This window comes from Glandiceps talaboti, chromosome 20 (genome assembly GCF_964340395.1).
Source record: "Glandiceps talaboti chromosome 20, keGlaTala1.1, whole genome shotgun sequence".
Taxonomy (NCBI): Eukaryota; Metazoa; Hemichordata; class Enteropneusta; family Spengelidae; genus Glandiceps; species Glandiceps talaboti.
The window spans coordinates 18,892,583-18,918,680 of NC_135568.1; the positions used below are offsets into that span (position 1 = coordinate 18,892,583).

The 26,098-nt window shown below is 35.2% G+C and overlaps 1 protein-coding gene across 1 annotated transcript in view; it reads left to right on the forward strand.

Annotated features, from left to right (window-relative positions):
• LOC144450853 (spermatogenesis-associated serine-rich protein 2-like) overlaps window positions 1–26,098 on the forward strand; it is a 55,035-nt gene that overhangs the window by 15,746 nt on the left and 13,191 nt on the right. The window contains exons 3-6 of the mRNA XM_078141594.1: window positions 10,909–11,017; window positions 17,145–17,197; window positions 21,289–21,544; window positions 23,407–23,688. Coding sequence (XP_077997720.1) covers window positions 10,909–11,017; window positions 17,145–17,197; window positions 21,289–21,544; window positions 23,407–23,688 — 700 coding nt within the window. The remainder of the gene's footprint in view (window positions 1–10,908; window positions 11,018–17,144; window positions 17,198–21,288; window positions 21,545–23,406; window positions 23,689–26,098) is intronic.

Consider the following 26,098-nt stretch of genomic DNA (forward strand, 5'->3'; position numbering starts at 1 on the left):
ACATGGTGACCCCATCAGTGATATGCAAATGAGGTCTAAAAATCTCTCAATTTTGGTCGAAAAGTTGTATCTTGAAAATGCATGGTGAATGGCGTTGAAACTTGGTGGGAATGTTTCTAGAGGTATTATTCTGCAGTTATTGTTGAAAACATTTTGACACAACTGACCCTAGCAACCATGACCATGACCATGCCTTTTTGCAACAGTGAAATGCTGATGCATATTGCAAAGATAACAGGGATGGGTAGGTACAAAATGTACGTGAATAAAGATTCGAAAAATGTATACAAATATTCCTAGCAACTAGACCATGCCCATAGCAACAGCCACATGATAGTTTATATTTCAAAGATGAAAACTGGGAAACCATTGCCAAAGTTCACCTTCGCATAGGTTCTAAGGTACATTTGTAGGCCAAGTTGGTGTATAACGTGAAACTAATACGAATGTAAATCCAGAAATTACCAATGAGATGTCATGCATTTGACGTGAACTCTAAAATGTTGTAGCTAGCATGGTTTATTGTGAACGATTATTTTTATTTTCGACACTCACAACAAGTTGACCTATTCGACTGATGTTGTTAAACTGTTCTATTAACATGAAAATCAAAAAGTTGATTATCTAAAATAATTATTCAACACTCGTAAAAAGTTGATCAATCGACTGATGTTGAATAAATCCTTGTATTAATCAGAAAATCAAACGTTGGATTGTCTAAAAATAATTACTCAGCAATAGTTTTAGTAATTACTCGACGGGGACTTATGGATTGGGTTCCGTCTGTCCGTTCGTCCGTCTAGAGCCGTTTCTTGAAGATGCCTGGACCGATTTTTTTCAAACTTGGTACAGGGGCAACATACAATGGCATACATATGCACGTCAATTTGTTTTATGATACGCTCCAATATGGCTGCCTGGCAGCCATTTTGTTTGCGAATTTTCTATGTCCAAAGTATGTGTCAGACATGTGTGAACAGATCTCATTCAAAGTTGGTATTAGGACAGTGTTCTATGACATACATGTGCATATCCATTTTCGTCGTGATACAATCCAATATGGCTGACTTGCAGCCATTTTGTTTGCAAATTTTCCATGTCCAAAGCCATAACTCAGACATGTGTGAACAGATCTCATTTAAAGTTGGTATTAGGACAGTGTTCTATGACATACATGTGCATATCCATTTTCGTCGTGATACAATCCAATATGGCTGACTTGCAGCCATTTTGTTTGCAAATTTTCCATGTCCAAAGCCATAACTCAGACATGCTTGAACAGGTCCCCATATCCGACCCATCCTTTATTGTTGAATGGTTTATTCCATCACGTCATCTTGAAGAGTAGGCATGTCCCATGTCCAGTGAGGAGACACAACATGAGTAGGCATGTTCCATGTCCAACGAGCAGACACAACATATCTAAGTCTGTTTGATTTAGGTTCACAAGTGTTGTTGCGTGATCAGAGTAGTGATATCGAGAAAATGACAACATAAACTGCCAATCTGTAAAACCTAATCATGTCATTCTCAATGACTTGTTTGTAGATGTTTTCACATGATAACTGAAACATGTGAAAGCCACTGTCAATGTGTTTCAACTTTCATCACATGTGCCATGGTGTGGTGCATGTCTGTCTGAGCTGTCAAAATCAATGTGTATAAATTACAAAAAAGTGCAAATAAGAATGACAGAAACAACATGAAGACTAGAAAACATGAGAATTGGTAAATACAATTCCCCCATGAAAGTATGTTTTGCAGAGACAGTAAAATGTTGTACAATTTGAATTGCAATATGAGTTTGTTGTCTTTATCAATGTTATGGTACAATATGAGTTTGTTGTCTTTATCAATGTTATGGTACAATATGAGTTTGTTGTCTTTATCAATGTTATGGTACAATATGAGTTTGTTGTCTTTATCAGTGTTGTGGTACAATATGAGTTTGTTGTCTTTATCAATGTTATGGTACACTATGAGTTTGTTGTCTTTATCAATGTTATGGTACAATATGAGTTTGTTGTCTTTATCAATGTTATGGTACAATATGAGTTTGTTGTCTTTATCAGTGTCATGGTACACTATGAGTTTGTTGTCTTTATCAATGTTATGGTACAATATGAGTTTGTTGTCTTTATTAATGTTATGGTACACTATGAGTTTGTTGTCTTTATCAGTGTCATGGTACACTATGAGTTTGTTGTCTTTATCAATGTTATGGTACACTATGAGTTTGTTGTCTTTATCAGTGTTATGGTACAATATGAGTTTGTTGTCTTTATCAGTGTTACGGTACAATATGAGTTTGTTGTCTTTATCAATGTTATGGTACAATATGAGTTTGTTGTCTTTATCAGTGTTATGGTACAATATGAGTTTGTTGTCTTTATCAATGTTATGGTACAATATGAGTTTGTTGTCTTTATTAATGTTATGGTACACTATGAGTTTGTTGTCTTTATCAATGTTATGGTACAATATGAGTTTGTTGTCTTTATTAATGTTATGGTACACTATGAGTTTGTTGTCTTTATTAATGTTATGGTACAATATGAGTTTGTTGTCTTTATCAATGTTATGGTACACTATGAGTTTGTTGTCTTTATCAGTGTCATGGTACACTATGAGTTTGTTGTCTTTATCGTTTGTTATGGTACAATATGAGTTTGTTGTCTTTATTAATGTTATGGTACACTATGAGTTTGTTGTCTTTATCAGTGTTATGGTACAATATGAGTTTGATGTCTTTATCAGTGTTATGGTACAATATGAGTTTGTTGTCTTTATCAATGTTATGGTACAATATGAGTTTGTTGTCTTTATCAATGTTATGGTACAATATGAGTTTGTTGTCTTTATTAATGTTATGGTACACTATGAGTTTGTTGTCTTTATCAATGTTATGGTACACTATGAGTTTGTTGTCTTTATCAATGTTATGATACAATATGAGTTTGTTGTCTTTATCAGTGTTATGGTATACTATGAGTTTGTTGTCTTTATCAATGTTATGGTACAATATGAGTTTGTTGTCTTTATCAGTGTTATGGTACACTATGAGTTTGTTGTCTTTATCAATGTTATGGTACAATATGAGTTTGTTGTCTTTATCAGTGTTATGGTACAATATGAGTTTGTTGTCTTTATCAGTGTTATGGTACAATATGAGTTTGTTGTCTTTATCAATGTTATGGTACACTATGAGTTTGATGTCTTTATCAGTGTTATGGTACAATATGAGTTTGTTGTCTTTATCAATGTTATGGTACAATATGAGTTTGTTGTCTTTATTGTTTGTTATGGTACAATATGAGTTTGTTGTCTTTATCAATGTTATGGTACACTATGAGTTTGTTGTCTTTATCAGTGTCATGGTACAATATGAGTTTGTTGTCTTTATCAATGTTATGGTACACTATGAGTTTGATGTCTTTATCAATGTTATGGTACAATATATGAGTTTGTTGTCTTTATCAGTGTTATGGTACAATATGAGTTTGTTGTCTTTATCAGTGTTACGGTACAATATGAGTTTGTTGTCTTTATCAATGTTATGGTACACTATGAGTTTGTTGTCTTTATCAGTGTTACGGTACAATATGAGTTTGATGTCTTTATCAGTGTTATGGTACAATATGAGTTTGTTGTCTTTATCAGTGTTATGGTACAATATGAGTTTGATGTCTTTATCAGTGTTATGGTACACTATGAGTTTGTTGTCTTTATCAATGTTATGATACAATATGAGTTTGTTGTCTTTATCAGTGTTATGGTACAATATGAGTTTGATGTCTTTATCAGTGTTATGGTACACTATGAGTTTGTTGTCTTTATCAATGTTATGGTACAATATGAGTTTGTTGTCTTTATCAGTGTTATGGTACAATATGAGTTTGTTGTCTTTATCAATGTTACGGTACAATATGAGTTTGTTGTCTTTATCAATGTTATGGTACAATATGAGTTTGTTGTCTTTATCAATGTTATGGTACACTATGAGTTTGTTGTCTTTATCAGTGTTACGGTACAATATGAGTTTGTTGTCTTTATCAATGTTATGGTACACTATGAGTTTGTTGTCTTTATCAGTGTTATGGTACAATATGAGTTTGTTGTCTTTATCAATGTTATGGTACAATATGAGTTTGTTGTCTTTATCAATGTTATGGTACAATATGAGTTTGTTGTCTTTATCAGTGTTATGGTACACTATGAGTTTGTTGTCTTTATCAGTGTTATGGTACAATATGAGTTTGTTGTCTTTATCAATGTTATGGTACAATATGAGTTTGTTGTCTTTATCAATGTTATGGTACAATATGAGTTTGTTGTCTTTATCAATGTTATGGTACAATATGAGTTTGTTGTCTTTATCAATGTTATGGTACAATATGAGTTTGTTGTCTTTATCAATGTTATGGTACAATATGAGTTTGTTGTCTTTATCAATGTTATAGTACAATATGAGTTTGTTGTCTTTATCAATGTTATGGTACAATATGAGTTTGTTGTCTTTATCAGTGTCATGGTACACTATGAGTTTGTTGTCTTTATCGTTTGTTATGGTACAATATGAGTTTGTTTTCTTTATCAATGTTATGGTACACTATGAGTTTGTTGTCTTTATCAACGTTATGGTACAATATGAGTTTGTTTTCTTTATCAGTGTTATGGTACACTATGAGTTTGTTGTCTTTATCAATGTTATGGTACAATATGAGTTTGTTGTCTTTATCAATGTTATGGTACACTATGAGTTTGTTGTCTTTATCAATGTTATGGTACAATATGAGTTTGTTGTCTTTATCAGTGTTATGGTACAATATGAGTTTGTTGTCTTTATCAGTGTTATGGTACAATATGAGTTTGTTGTCTTTATCAGTGTTATGGTACAATATGAGTTTGTTGTCTTTATCAATGTTATGGTACAATATGAGTTTGTTGTCTTTATCAGTGTTATGGTACAATATGAGTTTGTTGTCTTTATCAATGTTATGGTACAATATGAGTTTGTTGTCTTTATCAGTGTCATGGTACACTATGAGTTTGTTGTCTTTATCAGTGTCATGGTACAATATGAGTTTGTTGTCTTTATCAATGTTATGGTACAATATGAGTTTGTTGTCTTTATCAGTGTTATGGTACAATATGAGTTTGTTGTCTTTATCAATGTTATGGTACAATATGAGTTTGTTGTCTTTATCAGTGTTATGGTACAATATGAGTTTGTTGTCTTTATCAGTGTTATGGTACAATATGAGTTTGTTGTCTTTATCAGTGTTATGGTACAATATGAGTTTGTTGTCTTTATCAGTGTTATGGTACAATATGAGTTTGTTGTCTTTATCAATGTTATAGTACAATATGAGTTTGTTGTCTTTATCAGTGTTATGGTACAATATGAGTTTGTTGTCTTTATCAATGTTATGGTACAATATGAGTTTGTTGTCTTTATCAATGTTATGGTACAATATGAGTTTGTTGTCTTTATCAATGTTATGGTACAATATGAGTTTGTTGTCTTTATCAATGTTATGGTACAATATGAGTTTGTTGTCTTTATCAATGTTATGGTACAATATGAGTTTGTTGTCTTTATCAATGTTATGGTACAATATGAGTTTGTTGTCTTTATCAGTGTCATGGTACACTATGAGTTTGTTGTCTTTATCGTTTGTTATGGTACAATATGAGTTTGTTTTCTTTATCAATGTTATGGTACACTATGAGTTTGTTGTCTTTATCAACGTTATGGTACAATATGAGTTTGTTTTCTTTATCAGTGTTATGGTACACTATGAGTTTGTTGTCTTTATCAATGTTATGGTACAATATGAGTTTGTTGTCTTTATCAATGTTATGGTACACTATGAGTTTGTTGTCTTTATCAATGTTATGGTACAATATGAGTTTGTTGTCTTTATCAGTGTTATGGTACAATATGAGTTTGTTGTCTTTATCAGTGTTATGGTACAATATGAGTTTGTTGTCTTTATCAGTGTTATGGTACAATATGAGTTTGTTGTCTTTATCAATGTTATGGTACAATATGAGTTTGTTGTCTTTATCAGTGTTATGGTACAATATGAGTTTGTTGTCTTTATCAATGTTATGGTACAATATGAGTTTGTTGTCTTTATCAGTGTCATGGTACACTATGAGTTTGTTGTCTTTATCAGTGTCATGGTACAATATGAGTTTGTTGTCTTTATCAATGTTATGGTACAATATGAGTTTGTTGTCTTTATCAGTGTTATGGTACAATATGAGTTTGTTGTCTTTATCAATGTTATGGTACAATATGAGTTTGTTGTCTTTATCAGTGTTATGGTACAATATGAGTTTGTTGTCTTTATCAATGTTACGGTACAATATGAGTTTGTTGTCTTTATCAATGTTATGGTACAATATGAGTTTGTTGTCTTTATCAATGTTATGGTACACTATGAGTTTGTTGTCTTTATCAGTGTTACGGTACAATATGAGTTTGTTGTCTTTATCAATGTTATGGTACACTATGAGTTTGTTGTCTTTATCAGTGTTATGGTACAATATGAGTTTGTTGTCTTTATCAATGTTATGGTACAATATGAGTTTGTTGTCTTTATCAATGTTATGGTACAATATGAGTTTGTTGTCTTTATCAGTGTTATGGTACACTATGAGTTTGTTGTCTTTATCAGTGTTATGGTACAATATGAGTTTGTTGTCTTTATCAATGTTATGGTACAATATGAGTTTGTTGTCTTTATCAATGTTATGGTACAATATGAGTTTGTTGTCTTTATCAATGTTATGGTACAATATGAGTTTGTTGTCTTTATCAATGTTATGGTACAATATGAGTTTGTTGTCTTTATCAATGTTATGGTACAATATGAGTTTGTTGTCTTTATCAATGTTATAGTACAATATGAGTTTGTTGTCTTTATCAATGTTATGGTACAATATGAGTTTGTTGTCTTTATCAGTGTCATGGTACACTATGAGTTTGTTGTCTTTATCGTTTGTTATGGTACAATATGAGTTTGTTTTCTTTATCAATGTTATGGTACACTATGAGTTTGTTGTCTTTATCAACGTTATGGTACAATATGAGTTTGTTTTCTTTATCAGTGTTATGGTACACTATGAGTTTGTTGTCTTTATCAATGTTATGGTACAATATGAGTTTGTTGTCTTTATCAATGTTATGGTACACTATGAGTTTGTTGTCTTTATCAATGTTATGGTACAATATGAGTTTGTTGTCTTTATCAGTGTTATGGTACAATATGAGTTTGTTGTCTTTATCAGTGTTATGGTACAATATGAGTTTGTTGTCTTTATCAGTGTTATGGTACAATATGAGTTTGTTGTCTTTATCAATGTTATGGTACAATATGAGTTTGTTGTCTTTATCAGTGTTATGGTACAATATGAGTTTGTTGTCTTTATCAATGTTATGGTACAATATGAGTTTGTTGTCTTTATCAGTGTCATGGTACACTATGAGTTTGTTGTCTTTATCAGTGTCATGGTACAATATGAGTTTGTTGTCTTTATCAATGTTATGGTACAATATGAGTTTGTTGTCTTTATCAGTGTTATGGTACAATATGAGTTTGTTGTCTTTATCAATGTTATGGTACAATATGAGTTTGTTGTCTTTATCAGTGTTATGGTACAATATGAGTTTGTTGTCTTTATCAGTGTTATGGTACAATATGAGTTTGTTGTCTTTATCAGTGTTATGGTACAATATGAGTTTGTTGTCTTTATCAGTGTTATGGTACAATATGAGTTTGTTGTCTTTATCAATGTTATAGTACAATATGAGTTTGTTGTCTTTATCAGTGTTATGGTACAATATGAGTTTGTTGTCTTTATCAATGTTATGGTACAATATGAGTTTGTTGTCTTTATCAATGTTATGGTACAATATGAGTTTGTTGTCTTTATCAATGTTATGGTACAATATGAGTTTGTTGTCTTTATCAATGTTATGGTACAATATGAGTTTGTTGTCTTTATCAATGTTATGGTACAATATGAGTTTGTTGTCTTTATCAATGTTATGGTACAATATGAGTTTGTTGTCTTTATCAGTGTCATGGTACACTATGAGTTTGTTGTCTTTATCGTTTGTTATGGTACAATATGAGTTTGTTTTCTTTATCAATGTTATGGTACACTATGAGTTTGTTGTCTTTATCAACGTTATGGTACAATATGAGTTTGTTTTCTTTATCAGTGTTATGGTACACTATGAGTTTGTTGTCTTTATCAATGTTATGGTACAATATGAGTTTGTTGTCTTTATCAATGTTATGGTACACTATGAGTTTGTTGTCTTTATCAATGTTATGGTACAATATGAGTTTGTTGTCTTTATCAGTGTTATGGTACAATATGAGTTTGTTGTCTTTATCAGTGTTATGGTACAATATGAGTTTGTTGTCTTTATCAGTGTTATGGTACAATATGAGTTTGTTGTCTTTATCAATGTTATGGTACAATATGAGTTTGTTGTCTTTATCAGTGTTATGGTACAATATGAGTTTGTTGTCTTTATCAATGTTATGGTACAATATGAGTTTGTTGTCTTTATCAGTGTCATGGTACACAATGAGTTTGTTGTCTTTATCAGTGTCATGGTACAATATGAGTTTGTTGTCTTTATCAATGTTATGGTACAATATGAGTTTGTTGTCTTTATCAGTGTTATGGTACAATATGAGTTTGTTGTCTTTATCAATGTTATGGTACAATATGAGTTTGTTGTCTTTATCAGTGTTATGGTACAATATGAGTTTGTTGTCTTTATCAGTGTTATGGTACAATATGAGTTTGTTGTCTTTATCAGTGTTATGGTACAATATGAGTTTGTTGTCTTTATCAATGTTATGGTACAATATGAGTTTGTTGTCTTTATCAGTGTTATGGTACACTATGAGTTTGTTGTCTTTATCAATGTTATGGTACAATATGAGTTTGTTGTCTTTATCAGTGTCATGGTACAATATGAGTTTGTTGTCTTTATCAATGTTATGGTACAATATGAGTTTGTTGTCTTTATCAATGTTACGGTACAATATGAGTTTGTTGTCTTTATCAATGTTATGGTACACTATGAGTTTGTTGTCTTTATCAGTGTTACGGTACAATATGAGTTTGATGTCTTTATCAGTGTTATGGTACAATATGAGTTTGTTGTCTTTATCAATGTTATGGTACAATATGAGTTTGTTGTCTTTATCAATGTTATGGTACACTATGAGTTTGTTGTCTTTATTGTTTGTTATGGTACAATATGAGTTTGTTGTCTTTATCAATGTTATGGTACACTATGAGTTTGTTGTCTTTATCAGTGTTACGGTACAATATGAGTTTGATGTCTTTATCAGTGTTATGGTACAATATGAGTTTGTTGTCTTTATCAATGTTATGGTACAATATGAGTTTGTTGTCTTTATCAATGTTATGGTACACTATGAGTTTGTTGTCTTTATTGTTTGTTATGGTACAATATGAGTTTGTTGTCTTTATCAATGTTATGGTACACTATGAGTTTGTTGTCTTTATCAGTGTCATGGTACAATATGAGTTTGTTGTCTTTATCAGTGTCATGGTACACTATGAGTTTGTTGTCTTTATCAGTGTCATGGTACAATATGAGTTTGTTGTCTTTATCAATGTTATGGTACAATATGAGTTTGTTGTCTTTATCAATGTTATGGTACACTATGAGTTTGTTGTCTTTATCAATGTTATGATACAATATGAGTTTGTTGTCTTTATCAATGTTATGGTACAATATGAGTTTGTTGTCTTTATCAATGTTATGGTACAATATGAGTTTGTTGTCTTTATCAATGTTATGGTACACTATGAGATTGTTGTCTTTATCAATGTTATGGTACACTATGAGTTTGTTGTCTTTATCAATGTTATGGTACAATATGAGTTTGTTGTCTTTATCAATGTTATGATACAATATGAGTTTGTTGTCTTTATCAATGTTATGATACAATATGAGTTTGTTGTCTTTATCAAGGTTATGGTACAATATGAGTTTGTTGTCTTTATCAATGTTATGGTACAATATGAGTTTGTTGTCTTTATCAATGTTATGGTACAATATGAGATTGTTGTCTTTATCAGTGTCATGGTACACGATGTACATGTAGCTACTGTACATAGGACAGGTCGGTCATTTTCCCATTTCGCATTGAGAAATTTTGTTGGGGGGGGGGGGAGGGTGTTTAAAGAAAATGATGAAATTACGTTCCTTGTGCATCAGTTTTAAAATGCTATGGCTCTTTGCCCTTTGTTACCATTTTGCTGCTAGAAGACATAACAAAATGACTTTAACACTAAGTAATTAGGGCAGTTACAAACCTGCGGTAGGATCTACTAAAACACTATTTTATGCAGGGTGACACATGCTGATTTCAACCAAACCTGGCACAAATGTCAGATACTGTAGTTCAATATGTATTGCACTTTATTTCACTTTCATGATGGTTAAACTGAATGGCCACCCTATTTGTTATAAAATTCAGATTATGAATTAGGAAGTTGAAATGTTGGAGCTGAATGTTGGCCACTGAATACTTGTTACAATATGGTTTGAGTAAACAAAATTTATGAGTTTTGACAACCTTTTTATATAAATGTTTACCCTGGAAACAAGTACATGTACAGTGGACCCCTGGTTTCAACCCATTATTACAAAGTATAAATATGGGATATTATTTGTGTGCAGTGTGTTGATAAACCTGTACTATTATTACAGTTTCTCTGTAATCATGCATAATCCTGTACTATTATTACAGTTTCTCTGTAATCATGCATATCAGAAATCCTTTCTATTCTTAGTGCTATCTTTGACAACATTTTTGTGGGTTTTTTTGTTTTTGATAGATAGCAGCTGTACGTGAAGTAGTACCCAGATGTAGTAATGATGATATACTTTTAGTCCTGCAGCATTTTGATAACGACGTAGATAAAACGATACAAGCATTTGTTGAAGGTAAGTCTCACGTTTTTACTAGCCCAACTAACCGAGTCCGGAGGTAAATCAGTCCTGTTTTAGGCATCACAAAGTGTGTATGTATGTGTGTGCATGCGTGTGTGTGTGTGTGTGTGTGTGTGTGTGTGTGTGTGTGTGTGTGTGTACACATGTGTGTACATGTGTGTGTGTGTGTGTGTGTGTGTACATGTGTGTACATGTGTGTGTGTATGTGTGTATGTATGTATGTATGTATGTAAGTGCAAGTGCACGTGTGTACATATGTGCGTGCATCAGTGTTCTCCCCAAGCTTTGTTGATAGGAAAGGTCTGGCATAAATTAGCATAAATTTACATGACAAAATAATTATATTCCTGAGTAATTTAATGGTAAAATCAAAGTACATCATAATAACAAACAAGTAGTACATGTACATATGGCAAAGGAAATTTAAAGGTATACTGAATTTATACACACCAAAGGGTTTGCACTGTAGAAAAATTTGTTAAACTTTGTTGATAATATAATTATTGCAATGGTAATCATACTCTTTAGTAAAAAACATGATAAAAGTTGTGAATATGTCACTTTCTATGGTCACCAACATTGTGACTCAAAAACGAGGCTGGAGGCTCTTGTGGAGGGCCGGAAGTAAACTTTATTACATGGATGCTAGGATAACAATTATGGTCCTCATAAGTGGCTATATATCATTGGGAGTAAAGACAAGAGGAAAAGTACAAAAGAAATCTATAAGAACTTTCTGTGGCAATTGAAACCTGAAAAAAAGCAATAAATTGTGAAACTGTGAATATATTCTTGATGCAAGTAGGGGAATATGAGGTCGAATGGCTGGGCCATCCAACCAACATTACAAATTGATGTGAGTAGGGGAGGTCGAATGGCTGGGCCATCCAACCAACATTACAAATTGATGGGTCACAAATGTATTTATGTTTAATCATGTTTTAAAAAATCAGTACCCGGTAGCACTTGGTTGACAGCTGACTTTGTGCAAGTCATACATAGTTTCTGTACTCTACCATAATGACATAGTTCAACCTTCAAGTTTTGACTTCCAGAAGTTGAAGTCAAACATCCTCATTCACAGCCATGACATAGCGTCAATTTGCTCTTCCGAAGGATTTTATATTCTGTTGAAATGTCACAAGATTTTCCCATGATTTTCAAAATTGTCTGATAACATGATCTTCTGATGTATAAGAACTAGCTGCTTCATGATTTTGTAGCATTTCACATTAGCTTTGTTAGTCATCTGTGAGCTTCAATCTAATGGTTGTGCAGTGCATTGTTTATTGATGTACTCTGTATTCATATGCAAATACATGGCAACATGTGTATTTTATGAATGGCTCCATTCGTGCCAATAGGAATCAAATTGTATATTCTGTACATGTAAGTGATCCGAGCTATTTTCAAAACTAACTTCGTACATATATTAACATACATATTATTCAAATCAATTTTACTTAGTGTTGTGGTGAAACAGCCAGCGGTGATCAAATCAACCAGATACAATGTGATCATTCAAAAGTTTAGGGCATGTTGGCAGATTTTTAGATTGTATCAATCATCTCATGTAAATTATGACAGTGAAAAATGTTTTACCAACAGTTTCGCCAAAACAAATTTTGTGTAGCCAGGTAGACTTTTTAGCTCCGCTGTCAGCGAAAGCTGAAAGTGTAGCTTAAGGTATAGGAGGGTATAGAGGTATGTGAATCATAGGTGTCCGTCAACTTTTTTTAATTTTCATCTTCTTCTCCGAAAGTGACAGTCAAATACTTCAATATTTGGTGTGCATGGGGGGGGGGGGGGGGGGGGTATTCAGATTTGTTCATGCCAAGTTGATCTGTGCCATTTTCAATTTTTTATGATTTTTTTTTCAAAAATGATATTTTCATCATCTCCTCAAATACTACTTGTCAGATTGCTTTGATATCTGGTGTGTTGATGCACAGAGGGTAGCTTACTCAGATTTGTTAATTTCAAGTCAGCACGTCTTCTTTTCTATTTTTGATGATTTTTAGTCCTCTGATGATTTTCAGTCCAGGCGATTTTCCACAGCAAGCAGCAATGCGAGAGTTCTTGGTACTCACTAAAATCACACTTCAGACCCACTATAAAAGTTTGATGTTTTCAGATAACATGTAACTTGTGATTAATTCAATATTGTCGTGCAATTTGGAGTGACAGTGAACCAGAATGAAGATAACTCGCATAAGCAAGGCATGCCTAGGCATGCGGTTGAAGTTATGCAAGAGCAGTCTCCGAGACTCTGTGTACACTGCGTACTGTGAATTGACCAAACTTTGTGTATTGGCTGACAGTTTACATGTAAAAGACATGAACATGTCTTGCCATTTCCAAAATGCAAATATTTGGCAAGTAAAAATAATTAAAATAATTACAACTTTAATTTGGCTTCAGACTTTGCACTATGTTTTGCGTATCTTTCCTCGTTTTATATGTAAATCTGAAAAGGTTCTATCTGGTCATGTCAGTGATCATACCGGGACTGCTTTGAGTACGAGCGAGGCATGTTGAGGTATTTTGTTGAGAATTATAAATATTGCAAAATGTCAAGTACAAGGTTTAAATACAATGGAATGATGAAATAAAATTGGCCGTATCAGATGACAGGTGCCAGTCACGAGACACTCCATAAATTAAAATATTAGACGATGTTATGTCTACTACAACTAGTACAAGTTGAATGTTGTTGACAATTATGGACAGTATTTTTGGAAATTTGTTAGAAAATTGAAATTCGAATTGCCTCAAAATTATTTTAGATCCCTAGTTTATTTCATTCATCATTAAAATTGTCCAGGGTTAAAGCTGTAAGACACTGGAATTATTTATAGCCAACCTCAAAAATCCTTTGTGTGTGTGTGTGCATTTCCCAGTCATTATTTTTCGGAGATTTTGTGTAATTTTCATAACAGTAGATTTTTTTATAAAATGGTGACTATGGTATAAAAGTACAATATATTTTACCAACTTTCTGTGTAAAATGTGTTTTATAGTGAGAAACCACTAACCACTTTATTACATCAAACAAAGCTACATAGTGAAAAGCTGAACAATTGAACCACTTCTACATGTTACCAAAATAAAAAATAAAAATAACAGCGGAGCTATTCTGACCGATAGGTCGCTTGTTATTTGCATTTGGCAACTTTGCAAATAGGTAGTGTGAGCCCTGTCTCAATTTTTAGCACAACTGAACCAATAAGGGGTTCAGTAGTGCTATAGGCATATCGTGGTGTGTGTATGTCTGTGTCTGTGTGTGTGTGTGTGTGTGTGTGTGTGTGTACAGTATGTATGTGTGTGTATGCCTGCATGGCTTAGCCTCAAAAACTGCTGTTCTGATTGTTTTGGTAGGAATGTTTCTTTTAGTATCTACAGTCAAACCTGTCTTAGCGGTCACCCTGACAGAGTGGCCACCTTCTCTAAGCGGTCACTTTGTGGCAGTCCCGTGCAATTTTACATGTTAATGACACTTGATAGAACTGCCACCTCTTTAACGCGGTCAGCGGCCACCTATTACCGGCCCAATTTGGTAATTATACCGTGTATAACGGTCGGTATCTTTGAGTTGAAACTCTCAATTGAAATTAGAAAGTTGTCAGAGGTTGTCCGATGTTTTGTTTTATCGCCGTATCGGTGTGAAAACACACACCTCCTTTGGTTAACAATAGGCACTGCACTACGGAAACAAGACAATGACGTAGTTCGTTCATGTTATTCACTACGGCCACACTGGGGGCATCACCCGGTAACATCAAACAGGGTGACCGTACCGCCAATAGACCCACAGTAATGTCAACGATACCCATTTAACACTTGCTGCAGTGCCGAAAGGAGTCAAAAAATTTACCGTACAAAGAAACATCAAAGTACAATTGACAGGTCATAGGTCAAAGTGCGTCATCACATTAACACGTGAACCACAGTCCCTCTGTGCGTGAACGTAACAAAACATCAATGGTGGCGACTGTGTTTATAATCGGAGCAAGAGCTTCGTACATGTACCATTCTATGCTTTTGCATCATAGCTATCACGTCGTAACAAATTGTATCGCAGCATTACTTACTGTTTATCATCAAAATCATGGCAAAGACTGTACAGAAGACGTTGACTTTGAACGAGAAGGTCGAGATTATCAGTCTGTACAAAGCGAGTGATTGTTCTGTGGGCTCACGCAAACTGGCTGAGAAGTATGGTGTTGGGCGTACCCAGATACAGAACATACTGAAACGCAAGTCTGAATTTTTGGAGGAGTTAGAAAGCAACGCACCAGAGTGTGAACTTTTTTAACAAGAAGTACATGTCATGGATAAACTGTGTTAATACATAAATTTGTAATAGGACTAGACTGTATTCATGATTGATATTTTTCACAGAAACTGCAAAATTACTTCTAGAATGTATGTAAAGCAGAGTTGTCATTGAATTGTAAATACATGTACATGTATTTTTGATGTGAGATTAAATAATTAGTTTTGAAACCCTTAATATTATGTTGTATTTAGTTTGTGTCACCACTTCTCTTAAATGTTTTGGCCACCCGATTACAAAAACAACCAACCCTCTACAGAAAGGCCACCTCTCTATAGTGGCCACATTTTGTTAGTCCCTTGGCTGACCACTATACACAGGTTTGACTGTAGTTGTGAAATCGTTAAAAGCAAAATGAGTGCATCACAGGAATGTGATTTGGGTCAATAATGTCATTTTCTGTCAACAAAACTTTAACTACAAAAGTACTGGTCTGAAATTTGGTGAGAACTTTCTTAGAAGTGTGTAGAGTAGGATTTGTTCATGACATGATGACCCCATTAGTATTATGCAGATTCGGGCTAAAAATGGGTTGTTTTGGTCAAAAATCTTTAATTTCAAAACTACTGAGCAGATTTGGCTGAAATTTAATGGGACACATTTGGGGATGTGTAGATGAAGAACTGTTAAGCATGTAATGACCTCATCAGTGATATGCAAATTTTAGGTGTACAGATGTTAATTTTGGTCAGAAACTTATATCTCAAAAATATGTCGTCAATTGGGCTGAAATTTGGTGAGACGTTTCTGGACATGCTATTCTGCAGACGATAATTTTTTTTGACACAATTGGCCCCAGCAGCAATGATCATGCCGTTAACAACAACCAAATGCCAGTTTATTTAGGTAAATTAACAATATCTGTTTGGCAAGTGTGTAAACATTAAAAAAACTTATGCATATATCCCTAGCAACAAGACCACACCCATAGTAACAGCTATATGATGACATATATTGCAAAGATAACATGGATTAATAGACCAGTGAATAAACATTCAAAAAATATATGTAAATATCCCTAGCAACAAGACCACACCCATAGCAACAGCCATATGATGATGTATATTGCAAAGATAACAACAGTGATTAATAGACAGGTGAATAAGCATTCAAAATATGTATTCAAGTATGCCTACGAAGGAGACCATGTCCAACAGCTAGATGATGAATATATATTGCAAAGATAACAAGAGGGATTAATAGACAAGCGACTTATCATTCAACTTAAAAATACATGCAAATATGTCTAGCAATGAGACCCTGCCCATAGCAACAGCCAAATAATGGAGGTGTATATCACAAAGATGAAAACTGGGAATGGTTGGCAAGTGAATAAAGATTCCAAAAGTGTGCACAGATATGCCTACATGTATAGCAACAAGACCATGCCCAACAGAGATTCATGGGCTTGTGAAGAAACATTTTTAAAAAATGTACGCAATTATGTCTAGCAACAAGACCATGCAATGAGACCTTGTCCATAGCAACAGCCAAATGATGGTGTATATTGCAAACATACCAACATGGATTCAAAGGCATGTGAACAAACATTAAAAATGTATGCAAATATGTCTAGCGTCAAGACCATGCCCATAGCAACAGCCACTTGTTCACGTACATTTTTGTATATTGCAAAGATAAAAATAAATCCCTATACTTACCATGACTCAGTATGTGGGTAAACATTTTAAAAAAAACCAGTTGTGCTACAACACCATTGGCACTATTTTATTAATTTTAGAGTTAGACACATAAATAATTTTCAATCCATCCTTTTTTTCTCAGATGGTGCAGCAGACGTTCTCAAAGAATGGAATTTTACAGGCAAGAAACCAAAGGTAAGTATTGATCTACTTACATTTGTCCTTTTTCTGTAAACCCCCCAACACACACACACACACACACACACACACACACACACACACACACACACACACACACACACACACACACATTTATATTGATTACAAACCATGATTGCACAGGTAAGCTTTTTAGCAGAACTGAGCAGAGATGTGAGATTTGGTTTTAAAAATGTGAGGTTTGTAAAAAACCACAACACAAACTTGTACTCAAACAGCACTGGTGAGACTGATCTGATATTTGATGGGGATATTCTTGGGAATGTAATGCCATCAGTGATATGCAAATTAGGTAAAAAATGTGTCTTGTAAGCATTTGGATCATGCCAAACAACTATACCCTATATTGGGTTATGTCTGCCTGTGCTTCTTACATTTGTACTTGTATCTCTGATATCAATTGGTCAAAACTGAGTAAAATGTCATACTAAGCATACAATGTATGTACAATATTTAGTTCTCCCATAAATGACAGTACAGTGACAAATGGAACGAGGAGGGTTGGAGACTTGAACTCCTGATTAGCCTTTAGAAACCAGGAGGGTTGGAGACTTGAACTCCTGAGTAGCCACTAGAAACCAAGAGGGTTGGAGACTTGAACTCCTGAGTAGACACTAGAAACCAGGAGGGTTGGAGACTTGAACTCCTGAGTAGCCATTAGAAACCAAGAGGGTTGGAGACTTGAACTCCTGAGTAGCCATTAGAAACCAGGAGGGTTGGAGACTTGGAAGTCCTGAGTAGCAATTAGAAAACAGGAGGGTTGGAGACTTGAACTCCTGAGTAGCCACTAGAAACCAGGAGGGTTGGAGACTTGAACTCCTGAGTAGCCATTACAAACCAGGAGGGTTGGAGACTTGAACTCCTGAGTAGCCACTAGAAACCAGGAGGGTTGGAGACTTGAACTCCTGAGTAGCCATTACAAACCAGGAGGGTTGGAGACTTGAACTCCTGAGTAGCCATCAGAAACCAGGAGGGTTGGAGATTTGAAGTCCTGAGTAGCCACTAGAAACCAAGAGGGTTGGAGACTTGAACTCCCAAGTAGCCACTAGAAGAAACCAGGAGGGTTGGAGAACATTGTTTTTAGCACAGCTGAATTAAAACATAGACACTGTCTGTAATTAAAACAGGTTCATTCATGCTACAGACATGATAGAGTCTTGTCCATCTGTCCGTCTCTGTCTGCCTATCTGTGGCTGACTTAAACTTACAGAAAACTTAATAATCAAAAACCACTGGGAATAATATTGTGATATTTGGTAGGGATGTTGATTTCAGTCTCTAGTTAGCACAACTGTACTAATGAAGTTCAAGTGCTATAGACATGGTGCGGTGTCCGGGTGTCTGTCCATTTGTTGGTCTGTCTGTCTGTCTGTGGATGACTTAAACTCAAAAACTACTCAACCGATTACCATGATGGTATTTGATGGAGACATTACTTTATTTGATGGGGACATTAGAGTTTAGTTGGGAAATTGTTCAAATGAAAATTATCACATCAGAGATGTGCGTTTTGGGTAAAAAAAATTGATTTTTTGTCAAAAAAACTTTATTGGGAACCATCTTAGAGGTGTTTGTGTTAAGAATTGCTGATGACATTATTACCCAATCAGTGATATGCAAATTAGGGCTAAGGATGTGTCTTTTTTAGTTAAAAATCTTTAATTCCAAAACTACAGAGCAGATGGGCTGAAATTGACTGGGGATGCATCTAGAGATACGTAGATGAAGCTGTATTCGCAACATGATGATTCCATTTAGCAATATGCAAGCTAGGTCTAAAAATCTGAAGTTTGGTCATAAACTTAAATCTTCAAAACTACATAGTGAATGGGGCTGAAGTTTGGTGGGAATGTTTCTGGAGGTGTTATTCTGCAGTTGTTGTTCAAACCATTTGGACACAACTGGCCCTAGCAACCATAACCACACCCTTAATAACAATGAAATGATGATGTATGTTGTGAAGATAAAACCTGGGATGGGTAAGGAAGTGAATAATGATTCCAAAAATGTAACCATATTGCCTAGCAACAAGGCCATGCCCATACATGTAGCAACAGCCAAATATAGTTGTGCTTTTATGCCATTTGCGCTAATTTTGGGAAATTGTTTTTGGGGGAAATGATTGCCTCACAGGTGTGTGATTTTGGTAAAAAAATGTGCTTTTTTGGTAAAAAAAATTAAACTCAAAAAGTACTGGGCAGATTGGTCTAAAATTTGGTGGGAACATTTTAGGGGTGTTTATAGTAAGAATGTATTCATGACACGATGATCCCATCAGTGATATACAAATTAGGTATAAAAATGTGTCTTTTTGGTCAAAAATCTTTAATCCCAAACTACTGAGCAGATTGGGCTGAAATTTAATGGAGATGCATATCACACCCATAGCAACAGTAAATGATTGCATTTATTGCAAAGATAACAACAGGGATGATTAGGCAAATGTTCAAAAAATGTATGCATATTATGTAGCAACAAGACCATGCCCGTAGCAACAGCCATATGATGATGTATATTACAAAGCAAACATCAGGAATTCAGAGACTAGTGAATATTCTAAAAATATATATGTAAATTTGCCTAGCAATAAAACCACGCCCAGAGCAACAGACATGATGATATATATTTCAAAGATAATATCAGGGATTCATAGACAAGTGAATGAATATTCAGAAAATATATGCAAATATGTCTAGCAACATGATCACACCCATAGCAACAGCCAAATGATCGCGTATATTGCAAAGGTAACGACAGGGTTGGATAGGCAACTGGATAATCATTCAGCAAATGAACACCTATACCTAGCATGGATCAGAATGTGGGTAAACATTTTTTAAAAACTGTACAGTTGTGTTACAATGCCATTGGTGCTATTTTGAGAGACTTGTTGTGCTATGTTTATATAATATAACAAAATTTATATCAGACATACATGTTGTCATGAACCAAAAATTAAAAGAAGCCAAATAGTGCACAATTAAATACTTTCCCCACAACTTCCAGTCGAAACAACATACGGTCAAACACAGGACACTACACAGCATTACACTTAACAATTATCTTATTTAATTCAGTTATAATGAAACAATATATACTATAATAATAAGTCTTGAAAGTGTACATATATTACAGGGTTTACAAACTTATAAACTAAAGTGGTTCCAAATGTTCTAAATATCAAAATGTTCAGTTCTCAAACTTGACTGGCGACTTGACTGTCGAATATCGTGACTTTTAGTCTTACCGGTGGTGCACACAAACTTTCACAGAGTACAGAGCCGAGGATGGTGAGTTCATTGAGTGTTGGCGGCGGCTACGCGGGACAAACTTCTACTCACGGTTCCTCCGTTGTACCGAATGGTCCTCGAAGTATTTCTCCAGACTTTGACATCAATGTCTGCACCATTTATACCACACGTCAGGGTCCGCTTACTCTCAGCAATGCAATGTCCAACTTTACAGGAGAACGACACTTCTCCGGACAGCTACAGTGAAGACAGGCCTCCCTTGACGAAACCACTTAGAAAACTTCAGGAACGAGCCGTGGACTGCCTCAACTCCCACCAATTGTAGAACAGCCGATGTGGCACTGGTCATTAAAATAATGCATAACAAATAAGACAGGTGGTTTAAGAACCAACCAATAAATACTCTTTATCATCACAATGTACCTGTGCAGCATCTATGGCATAACAGCATAAACATATCCCTGATCAATAATCATGAGAAATTCTCCTTTTCAAAAGAACTTGCCCTAGCCCTCAAATCACTTGTTCAGGACAAGTTAAAGGCCATTATTTTGAGCCATGCTTTGAATTTTATGCTCATTATTATTTTCATACAAGTACATGTAGCTGTGCGCTAATTTCATTGAAAATACAACTGCTGTTTCAATTTCCAGTAATGGAGTATATAATGTCAATCAAATGTCTTCCTGTCAACAGTTCATGTACATGTATGTATGTATGTATGATTTGTAAGATGCAACATGGATGATTTCCTTAAAGTTGATCTGGCATATTCTCCACTCAAAGTCATTGACATCATTTTGTATTACTTTACAGAATAATAAAAAGAAAAGTAAAAAGCGAGGTGGTGTTGCAGGAGGCGGCCAACAGAAACAACCAGCTGAGCAGCCTGTCTCTCAGCAAGGTCAACAACTAGATACTACACAACTCAAGTCTGAAAAGACTCATACAAATGTATCATCACAGCAAAAAACTCCAGAAATTACGCATCCAAAAATAGATGTATCTTCAGGTACTGCTAGAGATGAAAATAATAAACAAGATGGCAAATCTGATGTATTGAGATCAATTGGTGAGTTGGTATACAATTATCACTATACACATCTAATCTAGGGATTTTTAGCCCCAATCTACGAAGTCAAGGGTGAGCTGCATTTGTCTGTCCGTGCATGTCTACATCCATGAAAGTCGACCTTACCTCATAGGGCAATTTCAACCAAATCTTCAACAAATACATGTATCAGGGGCTATAGTCAGCATATGCACATTACAATTTATGACCTTCAGGATAATGGTCTAATGATGGTGATTTTAAGCACAACTGAACTGAGGTTCAGTAGTGCTATAGCCATGATGAAATGTGTGTGTGTGTGTGTGTGTGCGTGCATGCATGTGTGCGTGCATGCATGCATGCATGCATGCATGACTTAGAACTCAAAAACTGCCAGAGTAATTGCTTTTGTATTTGGTGGGGACATTAATTACATGTATGGTGTGAAGATGGAAAATTGTTCAAATAAAAATGATTGCCTCAGAGATGTGCGTTTTACATGTAGGTCGAAAAACATTATTCTTGGTGTGAGAAAATACTTTGAAATGAAAGGTTATTGTTTTATTGATGCCATGAAATCATTTAAATCTTTTATGGGCTACTTCACACCTCTACATGTATATGTATGTGAATAGGATCAAGATTAACCTCTGTTTGAGATTGCTTGGAAATGTTGTTTTTAACAGCTGAATTAAATCATACACACTGTCTATGATTAAAATAGGTTCATTCAAGCTACAGACATGATAAATAGTCTTGTCCATCTGTCTGTCTCTGTCTGCCTATCTGTAGTTGACTTCAACTTAAAGAAACTTAAAAGTCAAAAACAACTGGGAAGAATATTTTAATATTTGATAGGGATGTTGATTTCAATCTGTAGTTAGCACAACTGCACTAATGGGTAACAGGACAACTACCCCCCCCCCCCCCCCCCCCCTGAAACATAGGTCTAAAAATCTAAATTTTGGGCAAAAACTCATAATGACTTGAAAACTACATGATGAAGGGGACTAAAACTTGGTGGGGATGTTTTTGGAAATGTGTTATTCTGCAGTCATTGCGCAAAACATTTTGACTCAACTGACCCAAGCAAACATGGCCACACCCTTAGCAACAGTGAAATGATGATGCATATTACAAAGATAACAACAGGGATGGGTAGGCAAGTGAATACAGAATAAAAAATGTATGTAAATATGCATAGCAACAATACCACACCCATAGCAACAGCTAAATGATGGTTTATATTGCAAAGATGAAAACAGGGAAGGGTTGGCAAGTGAATAAAGATTCCAAAAGTGTGCACAGATATGCCTATATGTATAGCAACAAGACCATGTCCATAACTACAGTTAAATAATGGTGTACATTGCAGATAACACCATGGATGGGTAGACATGGGAAGAAATCTTAAAATCTCAAAAAAATATATGCAAATATGCCAAGCAACAAGACCTCATAATCATAGGAGAAAATTAAAGTTTACCCTCAACAGTTGTGCTACAAAACCATTGGTACTTTTATTCAACTTTCCCCACTATTTTTGGAAGCTTTTTTCAACCAACTACTGACCTGCAAAGTCAGTTAAAGTGTTTGTGAGGGCTTTCAGTCTGATGGCGTAGTTGTTCAGTCTGATGGCGTAGTTGTTCAGTCTGATGGCATAGTTGTTCAGTCTGATGGCGTAGTTGTTCAGTCTGATGGCGTAGTTGTTCAGTCTGATGGCATAGTTGTCTGATTGCTTATGATTGACTTATAAAGACCAACCAACAGAGCGCCCTTTGGAAAGTTAAATTAACTGATGTTTGGTGCGGGTAGTGTCCACAACTATTCAGATGAATGTATTAAGATACAATATTTTAATGAAATTCTATGTGTTATTTCAGAGAAACCAAGCAGTAAACAACTGCCTAAGAAAGTACAACCAGACCAACCTCAGAAAAATGAAACCAACAAAGAATCAAGACCACAGTCAAGGAAATCAGAACCATTAACAAAAGCTCAGGTAGCATTATCACTGCCTACACATCATGGTGGTAGCAGAAGTCATAGTTATGGCAACAGGTCACGTCTAAGTTCAGAGAACAAGGATCTATCCAATAGGAATCGTACTGTCAGTGAATCAAGTCAAGTATCCAATCCTGAAACTAGGAATAAAAAGAAGCCCAGTAAGTTGATCTGTATATCACAAATCCCAGAATGCACTACCTAACAGGTCATCAGCCCTCACTCCTAACTGCCTCTGAATACACTGCCTTCCATCTCACCTGCGAGGTAGCTAAATGGTCCAAAATTGAACAGTTGCGGGGCAAAGTGCTAGATCTAGCACTTTGCCACTTTTTGACAAAGTGCTAGATCTAGCACTTCATCAGTTTTCGCCGAAGTGCTAGATCTAGCACTTCACCAGAAAACAACAAAGTGCGGGACTGTAAACAACGAAGCGCCTCCAACGGCTTGGTATAACGTGGTTGATAAATGTCACATACATGCGTCATGTCAGTAGTCCATGTACATGGTCGTGTGGCGCACGATCGACTCCAAAAAGTTATCTTTGGCCGATTGTAACAGCGACACGATTTATCTGAAGTTTGTTAAATGTTTGCCGAGTAAAACGGCCGGTTGAAACTTCACGTTGCCGTACGTACGGTTGTGTCCCGGGGGTTGTGTGTTCTGTTACAAACATGCCTTGTCAATACCTCGCGGTGGATGGACTTGCGCGATCACAGAAACAAGTGTTATTATTTTACCCCTTTCATATACAATTGGCTAAAACACGTCAATATCATCGATATTATCGACACTTTATTGTATTATGATAGAAACATTCTTATACATATCTCGGGGAAACTAGTGCCTGTGGGCGGGACTGTACTTCAGAATCTGCAATCTACTCTGTAAACAAGGACTAGCCACTCAGTATTTCTTGTATACCATGTCTATTTTAGAGCGGGAAAGATATATCAATCATAAGGTCTTGAAATAAATTTGAAAATCACTGAAATCTTTATCCCACATTGGATATAATTTCTGAGCGACCAGGAATTACATAAGGGACGATATTGAAGTTGGTGATTGTCTAGGAATGCAAAAAAATTAAGTAAACAGTAATGTCGTGATGGTTTACTTGAGATCTGGCGAAGTCATGGATTATTTATTGTCGTTGTTTTCAGTCAAGAAGTTGGCAGTACCAAGTATATGGAATTTACAAAACAGTAGTAACGGGTTATTTATAGATTTCTATCAAAATATTAACAGCGATGAAGGGCTGAAATTAAAATTGTTCACACGAATATGTTTTCGCACTTATGTTTTCGATAGCAATATTTTTTGTCATCTATAAACGATCTGATAATACTGAAAGAAGTGAATCTATTCAATAGAAATATAGTGAACATGATATAAACTTACACCCAGACTTTATTTTCGTGTTCAACGATCAAGAAAAATCTTCGCTCTCGCATCTAGACACACACTACCCCTCCCCCCCACACACACACACACACACACACCAAGAAATTCAGTTTTCCTTTATATTATTTCTTTGTCATGCAATGTTACAAATGTCACTGCCATTAAATCTGCAGTATGAAGTCTGTGACGTACGCCGAACTAAATGTTTCTACTTCCTGAAATCTTCGAAGTTTCAACTGTATATGGGAGAGTGTTATTTGACGTGAACGGCTGTCAAAATGGCGGTCTGCAGTTGTTGGTAGTGGTGTCAAGCCGTTGTAAGGGTGGAAGGGAAACGACCACGTGCTGTATTTTTTGCCGCATAGAACATCGAAAAAATACAAAACTGAACGTTACTAAAAATTACGAAGTAGAAACTTGTTTGTGCATTGGCAAAACATACGGAAAATCAAACTCTAAGGTCGTTAACACGGGAAGTAACATTTTACACTGAGAGTAATAACATGTCCATTACCGGTATAACAATGACATATTTACCGATGACCTAGCACTTCGCCACTTTTTGACAAAGTGCTAGATCTAGCACTTTGTCAAAAAGTGGCGAAGTGCTAGATCTAGCACTTTGCCCCGCAACTGTTGCGATTTTGAATTCTTTGTTACATGCAACTGCCTCAATACACTGCCATCTATCTCAACTGCCTCTGAATACACTGCCTTCTACCTCAACTGCCGCAATACATTGCCTTCCATCTCAACTGCCTCAATATGTTGCCATCTATCTCAACTGCCTCAATACACTACCTTCCATCTCAACTGCCTCAATATGTTGCCATCTGTCTCAACTGCCTCAATACACTGCCATCTATCTCAACTGCCTCAATACACTGCCATCTATCTCAACTGCCTCAATACACTGCCATCTATCTCAACTGCCTCAATACACTACCTTCTATCTCAACTGCCTCAATACACTACCTTCTATCTCAACTACCTCAATACACTGCCTTAATTCTATCTCAACTGCCTCAATACACTGCCATCTATCTCAACTGCCTCAATACACTGCCATCTATCTCAACTGCCTCAATACACTACCTTCTATCTCAACTGTCTCAATACACTGCCTTCCATCTCAACTGCCTCAATACACTACCTTCTATCCCAACT